This window comes from Balearica regulorum, chromosome 13, assembly GCF_011004875.1.
Source record: "Balearica regulorum gibbericeps isolate bBalReg1 chromosome 13, bBalReg1.pri, whole genome shotgun sequence".
Taxonomy (NCBI): Eukaryota; Metazoa; Chordata; class Aves; order Gruiformes; family Gruidae; genus Balearica; species Balearica regulorum.
In genome coordinates this window covers 17,920,181-17,932,242 of record NC_046196.1, presented here as the reverse complement: position 1 = coordinate 17,932,242, position 12,062 = coordinate 17,920,181, and the positions used below count along the sequence as shown (strand labels likewise).

At 39.8% G+C, this 12,062-nt stretch overlaps 2 protein-coding genes across 12 annotated transcripts in view; one reads left to right on the top strand and one right to left on the bottom strand.

Annotated features, from left to right (window-relative positions):
* The window catches only part of FTO (FTO alpha-ketoglutarate dependent dioxygenase), a 252,510-nt gene extending 240,970 nt beyond the window's left edge, over positions 1-11,540 (bottom strand). The window contains exon 1 of one of the 6 annotated variants that reach the window (XM_075765643.1): positions 11,390-11,540. In XM_075765643.1, the coding sequence (XP_075621758.1) occupies positions 11,390-11,428 (39 nt within the window). In that variant the 5' untranslated portion in view covers positions 11,429-11,540. Of the gene's footprint in view, positions 1-10,862; positions 10,990-11,389 lie in introns of those variants that run through there. The other 5 variants (XM_075765644.1, XM_075765640.1, XM_075765641.1 and 2 more) reach the window with 5 other exon arrangements.
* Positions 11,541-11,683: 143 nt separating this feature from the next.
* RPGRIP1L (RPGRIP1 like) overlaps positions 11,684-12,062 on the top strand; it is a 75,621-nt gene continuing 75,242 nt past the window's right edge. For 3 of the 6 annotated variants that reach the window (XM_075765634.1, XM_075765633.1, XM_075765631.1), the window contains exon 1: positions 11,684-11,761. The gene's annotated coding sequence lies outside the window, so the exon portion shown is untranslated. The remainder of the gene's footprint in view (positions 11,762-12,062) is intronic. The other 3 variants (XM_075765635.1, XM_075765636.1, XM_075765632.1) reach the window with 2 other exon arrangements.

Sequence of the window (12,062 nt, the reverse complement as noted above, 5' to 3'; positions counted from 1 at the left end):
GACATTACTGCTTTGTACCAATTTCTGTCATGATACCAACACATTAAAGACCCTATTCACAAACTGCACTTTGCAAACTAAAGAGAAAATGAATCATCATTATTTATGAGGAATATGTTTGGATGGTGAAGCATAAAACCGCTTGTCTGTCACATACACAGAGACACACGCGCACACACACAGCCCAAACTCTTAAGGCAGGAATTATATTGCACAAGTCATACTTATCAACACTTTTTAAAATCATAGATAATGACCAACCTACTGTCCTGACCACAATGAATGGCTTTCAGGAAGCCAGAAGCATAAAATAATAATTTATTTTGGACTTAAGAACAAATTTCAAGGCTTTTCTACATAAGCAAGAGGGTCCTATCTATAGCAGAAATTATAAATATGGGGAAAGCTCATCAATGTGTTTTACACATTATGAGGGTAGGAGAAAGGAAAAAAGCATGCTTTTATTGTTAGAGGACTTGCTTGGTTACACATCCATTTTCCCCAGGTGCTTCCTGTCTTCTAATGAGGTCCAAATAATTTCAGAAGCATTTCTGTATTTGTCTGAGATTTCCAGATCTTAAATTCTGGATGTCCTGACTTCACTCTTCATTGTTGAAGCATGTAACGCTACTGCGCACATACTGCTCTTCCCGACTCTTTCATCATGAACTGCACAGCGCATGCACAACCCCCATCCCACCCCCCCCAGCTATTTCAGGTAGCCAAACCCTGCCATGTAAACCGGACACTTACTGCACACACACCATTCGGTCACCAGGAATGAAAGCAGTGTATCTGATGCCCATCATGCACCATCGATTTACTTGTGATAATGAGAAACTTAAAGCTTCTCTGCACTTTAACTTCCATTTGTAGAAGAGGGGAAAATACCTCCCTACTACAGAGATGTTTCGTGAGGATAAACTTATGAAATAACATGAGGTAAGAAGACACACTAAGGAGCCACAGGTAAGCACACTGTATAATACAAATACTTCAGTAACATGAGATATTTTTAAAACAGCTCAGGGAAGGCTGACCAATATCTACAGTTTATTGTAAGAGTTTAGGTTAGAACACCTCTAAGAGCTCTGTTATATACTGTTATCAAGCACCACAACTTGCAACAGCAGAGTGATTATAAGAAGTTTTCTGAAGTTTCAGTTCCTGGAGTCAGGAAATTGCATACAGGTTTCAACTCTTATTTGCAAGAATACTGCAGGAAATGCTCATCGAATATAACTTGAAAATATGAATACTAATAATGCAAAGACACCCAGAAGAACAACAAAGCTGATTTAAAAAAAAAATAAAAAAAATCCACATTGGTTGTTTGCTTGTTTGTTTTTAAACATGGGAGAAGGCAATACTGGCCAGAGGAAAGAAAAAACAAAGTAAGAGAGAGAACCAAACTGTGCACTAGATCTCTTGCTATATTACCTGTTAGTTACTTACGTAAGGAGTGTGCAGTATATCAGATAGATAGATATAATATACAAAATAGCTCTATTCCCAAATATACAGAAATTCCCCATGACACGCTCAAGCAAAATTGAAGTGGAAGGCACCCAGGAATATGACTTTTTACTAATGCAAGTAAAAGACTTTTGAAGTCTTAAAGTGAAATATAAGGCTAGGAAATCAAAACATTGGTACTACTCACAATCTGCTATCATCTCATTTTTGCCTATGTATCATGCTTTCCATAAACACCCTCCATTGAACTAAGGTTGATAGTGTTCATATGACTGTATTACAGGACTATTTTTCAGACACCAGTGACAGAAGTTCAAGACATGAAAGGCAGCACATGCTGGAAAGCTTTTAAGCTTGACAACACAGAAGTTTAATAGCTTCTCTTTTAAGGAATGGGAGAAGTCTATGCAAACTAACATTTGTCCCTGTACTTTTCCTCCTGAAAAGTTCAACTACTACCATCTTCCCGAAGCTCAAAAACCACCAACACTGTACATCTTTTCCATTTCGCATGCCAGAGGCAACAACCAGTACACTCAACATCCATAAAAGATAACTGCTTACTGAAATAGGCATCACAGTAAAATACCCAAACAAAACAAAACAAGTTTCTCTTCCCTATTACCAAAGATGCAAGGAGACACAAAAATCACAGAACTGATTCAACCCATCTTATTCTAAGGGACTGACAAAGGAATGGCTGGAAAGTGGGGAATGAACTGCCTTTTGATCTTACCTCCTATCAGGTCACTTCCATCATATTCAGCAAATACAAAACCTGAAATACTGAATTTAGTAAAAATTACCTTTTGGCTCCTACACCTGTACAGAAGACAGAAGAGGGTTTTTTAAATTCAGTAATAGCTGCAGTACATAAAAATTTTTTCTTCTACATTTCAGAAAAACTCTAGGCTTACAAAAACATTGGTATATATACTTGGTATAATCTCCAGTGTTTTTATATTGCATACTAAAATACGCCACTTATGTAGTCTCAGAATATGTAATTGAAATACTCTACTATAAATCCATCTCATTGGAACACCTTTCCACAATTTTTCTGTGTAAGTATCTTGCAAAAGCATTACATTTGACAAATGCTCATTTCCTTTAAAAAAGTTTATTAGAAATTTTTATCTAAACTCTGACTTTAAATCAGCTTTCCAACCCAGAAACATGGTCATTTCACTGTTGTTTATATGCACGGTTTATGATGAAGGCCCCAAATAACTTTCTCGTACATAGTTTCTTTGGATTAAATGATTTGTTCTGTTTTCATTTTGTGATTAGGTACATACATATGCACCACAGCACACTGTTCAATATTTTACCATCGGCAGTTGTTTGCATCACATGATTTAGATACCAGACAATGAAGTATTTCCTTTAAACACAAGAGCATCATTACCTGCTGCAATGGCATCATTTACATTAGAAGTAAAAGAAAATACAGCCAAATACAAATTGTTTCCAGATCTACAAGCTGTTGTTCAGTTAATTTGCATAAACCTATCCTTTTGTACGCACTCTTCAGTCAGCAATCTTCAGTACAAATCTTCAGTACAGCAATCTTCAGTACAAATACAGATGTACGTTTCAAGAGGCCTACTGGTTTGAGACAACAGTCAGATTTTTTAAAAGCTTCTTGCCCAACTCAAGTGCACATTCAGTATCAATAGGATTGGGCTTCTAAAGTCTTTTAAATACTTGTGAAAATCCTACTTATTCCCATTCAGAGTTAAAACAATAATCTTTTCAATGTGTATTTGAGCATGAATTTTATCAGTGGAACTGTTAGAACTATACATGAGGTGTATGATTCTGCAGAGCAACAATAGCAATGTTTTCGAATCCCAAAGTTGCTTAAAGGTACTAGTCACTTTTTGGAGATGAAAACCTTATCTGATCTTTACCTCCATTTTTTTCCCTAAAAGGACATACAGTGTAACATTCATGATCTTTCACTGGCAAGATCCAGTGCATGACATTTTTGTACTCAAAACAGAGGACACAGCATCTCTAGTGGAAGGTTTTGCTCCAAGTAAAATCTTTTGCCATTGTAGACTGGAGTCTCTCTAGTGAATTACAGGCAGAAGTTTCAGTAATTTTAGTATCTGTACAAAAATATTCAAATCACACCCTGAACTTAATATTTTGGGATGTTTGATTTTAATACAATTTTAAACCTTAGAACAGAATCAGCAACATATTTTAATCAGATACCTTTTCAAGTATTCACCGCATGAAATACCAATTGCCTGGGGGTTATGAAATAATACTAAAAACTTTATAATCATTCATTGATTTAGTTTTGAGTATAGTATATCATTTGAATCCAATGGGAACATAAAGAACTATTTGTGAGGTCAACCACAGTACAGACAGAGGCTGACATGATATCGATGGCAAGGTGGAAAGAAATTGCCAAATACAGCAGATCAATACCTCGTTTCACTGTTACAGCCTTCTGGAGACATAAAATATATATCTTTACAGCTACGAAAATAATAATAATGAAAGTGGGAGATAAATGCTTCCCTCAAGGTAAACTATTTGATTAGCTGAGGGCAAAGGTGACAATAGCAGTTACACTAAAGTAACTTTACAGTCTTAAATAAAAATGGTGGGATGAGCAGCAGATAAAAGGGAAAAATGAAATTGAGCAAGTTCTAGGAGATAAAGATGTAATTCTTGTAGAAAGTGGTGCAGCATGTATACAAAGGCAAAAAAAGTTAAGCTAAATAAGGTAAAGCAGTTTCCTCCCATAGTAAGACTCCAGTAACTAAAAAAAGTATTTTGAAATTACAGCACTATCATTTTCTATCCAGAAGGCTTCAAAGATATGTTTAATTTGTCCCATACTTTAAATGTCAATAAATATTCATAACCACGTTTTGCACTTTACTAGTGAACCTAACTGAATACAGCAATACAAGCTATTGCGCTTTTTAGTCTCGACTGAAGGGAAGAGCATCATCTGATATTTTGGACACTCTTGGTCATTAAAGGTTAATCAAATAATTTCAGAAATGGATGAATTATTAAAAGCATGAGATCCCAATCCTGCTTCAGCTGCAGGCGTGTACGTTCCATCACCAATTGCACTGGGAACAGGAACAAGCTTTAGGCATTCAGTATTTGGCCTGTCTAGCTTTCATAGACCTGGGTCAGATGAAACTGAATCCTACCTGCTGTAAAAGGGTAAAGTATAATAATTACTCATTAAATATTTTCCAAATCTATACAAAAAAGTGAAAGTAGGCCCAGTACTGCACTTCCAGCAGGGACATTTCACTATAGCTTCATTTTAAAAATGCCAATTTCCATATGAAACTTCTGCGATTATAAACTAAGTTCAGAATCAGAAGACAACAGGATCTGGGTGACCTACATCTGAGACTACCTAGCTTTCTGAAATTGAATCACCTGCCAACAACTTCCAGAAGATTTCTCTTCAGAAAGATGTTCATTCAAAACCAAAAAAGGAAGGATTTCCACAACTTGCTTTCCCTTTTTTTTTTTTTTGAGTAAATTTAATTTTCCTGAATGCCACAAGTTATAGAAATATTTGAAAAAGAACGTGAACAACTATCATCGTGGTTTTTAGACACTGCGTGTCTAACACTGGATTCGTAAATAATGGTTTTCTTTGTCTCAGTGTTGCTGCTTAAGAACATACTTATACAACATGTTTAATAACAATCTAACTGCAAATTTACTATGACAACAGAAAACTTTTAAGTTCATCCTACATTTGGCAGCGTAGCTTTCAGCTGAGAAGTGCACTCCTCCAAATCACCACAGCAAAGCATCTTGTGTGACGATGCATGCATTTCTAGTCTGCTGTCTTAAAATTATAGCAAAGAGGCTGCTCAATAGGGAAATTGGAATTAAGCGAGCAACATATGCTCTGCTCATACTCTGTCAGAAGGGGGGGAAAAAAGTGTAGTGTTCTGAGGCAGACAAGGAATCAAAATTGCTGTAAAGATATTAGTATTCCAATACCTTCTAGGAAATGTGAAGCTTCTCTAAATGACACAAGTTGAATCAGTTAAATTATGACAAAAAAGAGAAAGCAGAAGGATAATTAGGTAAACAAACATGCTGTTCATTTTGCCAGAGGAAAAATCTAATTGACATTACAACAACAAAAATTTCCTAAAAATGCATGGAACACTACAGGATTCTTTAAAATAAGCAACCAGTTCTGCATCTTGTCCCACTTCTGGGACACTTCTTGCTCCCCATAAGCTGGCACGATACCAATGGCTGTCACGTGGTAGGAGCCCATATTAATAAGTCTAATGAAAAGTCAGGGTTAATGGAACCATCTCATGCAGCCATGTCCTACGAGGCACTATGTGCCTGGAACAGCTATTGTACTTGTGGCACGCAGCTGAGCCAAAATTTCAGTTGGCTAGAGGCTATACAAGTACCAGACATGAGCTTACAATCTTAAGATACAAGACTATGAAAAAAATAGATGAGGAAGAAGGAAGAAGGGGGGGAAAAAAAAGAAAAAAAGGAAAAGCCTTCCCAAGAGTGCATATTTGGACACAGAATGTGCACAGCTCCCGTATCACTGTCTCATGTAGTGGGTCACTAGGATCAAAGCAACCTGAAGAACTTTAGACTCCTGGCATTTGACTTACATTACTCTCATCCACAACAGCCTTACAGGCCACAATCAGCAAAACATCAATTAGTGTTTTCAGTAGCCATGCTCCTTACGTCGTTAGCTCCAAGATCTTAGAAGATTCTAATACGGGAAGCATAGATCTGTTCTTATTTACAGCAAAAACAAGGGACTGAATGTAAAACAACATGTTTAATAAATCTGCAGAGCCTAAAGTACCAAAATAATTCAGAGCAGCAAGATAGACACGCACTTCTTAATTAAGTGGGTGATGTTCTAGTTAAAACAAAAAGACAACCCAGGGCCATAGCTAAGATTAAGCACGCACTCTTGCAAAGGAAGCTCCTACTATTATCAATATAAAGGCTTTAAATCACAAAAAATAAACCATCTAATAGTCTGCATTCAATAGTAAGTAGAAAGTCAGGACACAGACTGATTTGGATTAACACATTTTCAGTTATAACAAGTAATTTTACAGAGGATTAGTATCTTGATGGTCTGATCAATACTAGGCACTGCTGCTATTACAGATGAAGAGGAAATTACCCCTCCAGTAATAAAGTGTGTATGTCTTGGTTCTCCTTCATTTGCTGAGTCCATTACTGTAATGGTTCCAGCATTAGCAGCTGAGGCAATTTAAGCAGCAGCAATGTGATGAATTTAAAAGCAAGGAACATTCGCCATTCATTCTTTCTTGTATTTTATTCTGCATATGCAAGGCTTCTACCTGACCACTTCCAATATACAAATCATGTGTTATGTGACTACTAACACTATTTCTTCATTATTGTCTCATTAATAATGGGAAGGGCCAATAATGTGATTACCACAAAAATTGCTACTGGCATATTGGCTGCTGATTCTGCTAAAACCTGCACACCATTTACCTAAGCAGAAATATGACATGACAAGAAGCCTATTTAACTGCATCTAAGCTGTTTCATTAACTTTAATTTTCCTAAATACAACTTCTGAAAGAATCTATTTAACCTGTCAATTAGCAAATTTTATATGTTTGTATATCTTAAGAGGCAGAACAATAACAGGAAACAAGAAGTTAATGCAATATTTGAACAAACTATAAGACAATGTCAAAATTTATCTACTTCATTGCATTGTATGTGTGACATTTTTCAGCATTAATCCTAAAATCATTCCCCTGCTCTTAAGTGCTCTGAAAATACTACTTGCCTATTTTTCCGTGTATTAAAATGTTGAAGCAACCTATTTTATCTCATAAATATATATTATTTTCCAGCCAGCAAAAAATGAGGATGGTGCAGGAAATAAGACTTTTCATTGAAGTCTCAGCCAAAACACTGTATATTCCCTTTTCTTCCATGTAAATAAAATACATGAAAAGCTTTGTATTATTTAAAGCTTTATATTTCTTTCCCACTTTGTCTAACATGTCTCACAAATGTGAAATTGCACATGAATATCTTTGTAAAAGCCCTTGTGAATATTCAGATGTGTGCATATTGATGCATTTATTATTTGTATAGCAACAACTTTATTGGATTGGGGTCCCAGCTGTGCTGGGAGCTGTACAAACGTAAGAGTAATGTCTGTGAAACACATTCTCTGTAGTCAGTTCTGGTTTCACAGTAATGTGAATTAGCATAAACAGCTACATAAGGTAATTGTGAATTGGGCTTAGCAGTTTATTCCAAAGACCCATCAATGTAATCCTTTTAAAGTAAAAGAAAATAATACTTCAGACTCACTGAGCATCTTATCTTTCACACGGTAATGATGCAGGTTCTTAGTATGCAAAGAGTAGCAAGAGGAAGCATATAAAGGTAGTTACTAGAACTTGGCATCTGTCACACTGAAACTTTAAAAAAACCCCGAAACTTTGACGAAGTCAGTCTTGAGAACAGTCTTACATTAAAGATGAACTTTTTAAACTAACCTGTGAATATTAATCAGGACAATAAACATTCTGAAAGCAAAACAGCTTTCTTCCCAAGTCTAAGTAGACTACCAAATAAGAGGTTTATGCTTTATGTTTGGTTTTACTTTATGTGGTACCTTTTCTTCACCCAGCAAAAAAAAAAAAGTTTGCTGCAAGCTGACCAAAATTCTGACCAACAGTGTAAAGACAAAAAGAATAAAAATTATAAACTGTACTAATTAAAACTGAATTCTCAGTTAAAAAAACCCAAAACAAACCAAAACAAACCCACAACCACAAAACACAACACACTTCTAATGGACTGTTTCATCAAAATGCCTTTCCAGCTAATAGCTCTGGTTTTATGCACAGAAGCAACATTTGCTATGGGGAAGACCTGAGAAGCTGACGGCATGCAACATTTCTAAAGATGTCTTTAGAAACTTAAAAATAATCATGCTTTGCTGTTCACTTAAGACTCAGAGAAATATTCCAGGATATTACCATCCCCAATCTGGTGTTTAAGACAGCAGAGTAATTAATTTCTGGCTATTGTTTCCAAACTTTTTTTCAGACCCTCTTCCCAAGAATGAATTTGCATGCTCCTTCTCTTGGGCGTGGAACACCAAATACTAGCATAAACAATTTCATTTCTGCTACACACTCAATCTTACTCAACCCAATTGAGTGATCTGCAAAGTGGAAATCGCTGTATGACAGCGCTGCACTCTATTCTACCACATGTACTTGGAACAGAAATGTTCTTCTATAACAGCATCAATCAAAATTTGCTATACGCATGAAAATTTGAGAGACAGAGAACAGCTTATCACATACGAGAAACATACTGCATAATTACAAAGCAAAGCCAACCAACCAGGCGTCTGATATATAGCATTTAACTGTACACGATTATAGCAAAACAAGAACTCTTATTCAGGATTTAATTCTCCAGAACAGACACATTGCCAGGAGATACATAATCCAAACCAGCTCCTCTATCCAACCACTTCCCTCTCATTAGCAGGCCTCATAAATCTTATTCTCCAGAAGAGGTCGGGTTAACCTCACTAATATTTGGTTTGCTATGAAATATTTTGATCAGAACCTAAATGAAAGTCTTGGCAGAACTACTACAATAAATACATGCTTCTTTTGCCTTCAGCATTTCTTGGGTGAGGAACATAAGTGAACAATGTTTAAACTTAGGTACTGAAGGGTGAGCTGGCTTAGCGCCAGAAGCTCAAAGATTACACTTCTAATGAAGTTGTGTAAAACAATACCAGTATGAGGATGCTCCCATGAAAAGAAGGCATACACGTCTTCTCGTATAACCCCTCCTCTTCCCATTGCTGCCTTCTCCTTTGGCACTCTTTATTCTAAGACCTTCTACAGGCTCCTTTTGTTTCACTTTCAGTATACTCAAAGCTTCTCTCAAGTAGTACTCAACTTACAACATGCCCCTAATGCATCCTATAAGCATTCACACCTTTAAATTCTCTATACGGATCTCTTCTTAATTTTCATCCTTCTCTCTGTGCACCTACAACATCTAGGTGTGTCTAAGGCAGTACCCTTTCACTCTAGCTTCCTTGAGTTTTTCTTATGCATTGCTTTTCTGACACCTCTTGAAGTGCCTTGTCCTCCCTACAACCTCTGCCAGCATAGCTCACAGTTCCATCCTCCTACTCCCTCACACATATCCTTGAATGATTATCTTATCAATGGCAATTATTCTCCTAATGCATACGATTCCCAAATATGTTTGGGATATATTGTAAAGACAAACCCAGCCTTGGATGAATAGCATAAACGTACAGGCTAAAAAAAGGAAGGGTTGTTTTTTTCCTGCAATGTAATTACATTGGATTGGATGGGACAGCTTACATCTGCATGTGTTTTCACATATATAAGAAAAAGCAGAACACAAATGAAACACTGAAGTTACTGACCTTCAGCGACAAGGGATAGCAGAAAGACTAATTACAAAATGCCAGGTTGGCCTTAAAGAGTTGTTAAGAGACTTGCTACTGTGAATAGGCTTTAAAGTTACTTTTCTATTAAAATATTTAGTTGCTAACTTCAGTCAGACATTTTCTCTGCCACCATCATGAAAAAACTTTTAATGTTAAATAAATAGTAAATTAGCAGCAATGCCAAACCCAGTATGTTCTGTATGCAAAGACAGGTGAATCAGATTACCATCTCAGAAAGCTTTTTCTAAGTTTATAATGGAATTAGCCTTCCTTTTAGCAACACCAGTAAAAAAAAAATAAAAATCAGTATTATGCTTTTAAACAAGAAACTTACTGCTTCTCGGTACCACTATTTTGTAAACAAAATCAGCAGAGGTACAACAACCATCAACAGTTGCAGACAAATGTCATACAATGTGGTAGAAACAAGCCCTTCAAAGGCACCTGGAACAGCAAAACATTCCCCAGTGCTGTCTGCATACATAAACAGTGTAATTACCTTCAATGTAAGCAGGTAACAGCATCACATCTAAACACTATCAAGAAAAAAACATCGTTAAAAATGTTTATTTAGGTTAGAGCAAGAGTACTTTTAAATTTGAAAATAAAAGTGTAGTTACATAACACATCAACAAACACACATGATTTTCTCTATAACACTGTAGAACTCTCTCTTAAATGAAAATATCCAAGCCCAGATAGTAAAAACCCTTTATTATTACCCGCTGCCGAAGCTGCACTAGGTTCCCTCCCTTAAAGGGAGAGGGGAATCCTAACGCCTCCAGGTGAGTCAGCGCAGCACCGCTGAGGCAGCCTGGCCCGGGCAGACAGACCTCAGCCCCGCCAGGCCTCCCACCAGCGCCCCTGCACCGACCTGGCATCGCCTCCTCCGGCCCCACGCCCCGAGGTGCCGGCATCACTTCCCACACCGGGCGCGCTTCGCTGAAGCCGCCTTCAAGCCGCGAGGGAAGGGCCGGGAAGGGCCGCACGCCTGGGCCGTACCCTGCAAGGGCTCCGGCGCGGGGAGGTGCTGCCGTCGGCCTTTCGAAGCCGCCGCTGAGACTCGGGGACGAGGCGACCGCTGCCCGCCAACAGCGCTCCTTCCAGGCGGCGCAGGGCCGGCAGCCCCCGGCTGTGTAACCGCTGCAGGTAGCTCGGTGCGCGGGCTGCTTCCCTTTCACAATAAACTTCACGGCGGCCTCGGGGTCCACTCACACGGGGCGGCCTCGGGGTCCACTCACACGGGGCTCCAGCACCGGAGCCGCCCGGAGCCTGTGCGGGCTCGCTCTGCCCCTCGCAGCCCCACAAGCCGCGCAGCAGCAGCAGCAGCCACGAGAAAGAGGGCTCGCCATGGGCACGCTCCTCAGGGCTGAAGGGGAGCAGGAAGCAAAGAGAAGGTACCTTCAATTCTTTCTCCCGCTCCCCTGCTCTCCTCTTCATGGTGCCACCTCAGCCAGCCGCCCGCCCGAAGCAGGACGGGGGAACCGTCCTCCCGCCACCGCCTCGAGCAGCTCCCGCCGGCACCCGCCTGACACGCAGCTCCCAGGACAACTACAGCTCCCGGCATGCACCGCGGCACGGCGGCGGGAAGCAGGTGGCGAAAATCAGCAGTAGTCCCGCGCCTCACACAGAGGCGGTTCTCGGCCCCTCCCCGAACTACAACTCCTAGCAGGCCGCGGGGCTTCGCCATCCCCGGAAGTGGAAGGGCTTGGTTAGCAACAGCAGGAGTTGCTAACGGAATGCTGAGAGAAGACATAGGTCTGGCAGGGAGCTGTGAGTACGGGAGGAGCTTCTCCTCCTCTGGGGCACGGCGGGGGGAGGACAGCGATACTGGAGCTACCCAGGGGGATGTGGTGCCACGTCCCGAAGCGGGGATGTCCCTAGCCCGGGGAGCCGGAGTCGTTGAGGAGGGGGGCTGGCGGGGGTCGGTGCTCTCCCGCGCTGAGGGGAGCCCGGCCCGGGGCTGCGCTCCTGCAGCGCCTCGGACCTGTGAGGCTCCTCGCTCGCAGCTTAGTGCCCGTGGGAAAAGGCAGGGCGCCTCACCGTTTTTTAAAAGCGGCTCGATAGTCCTCCT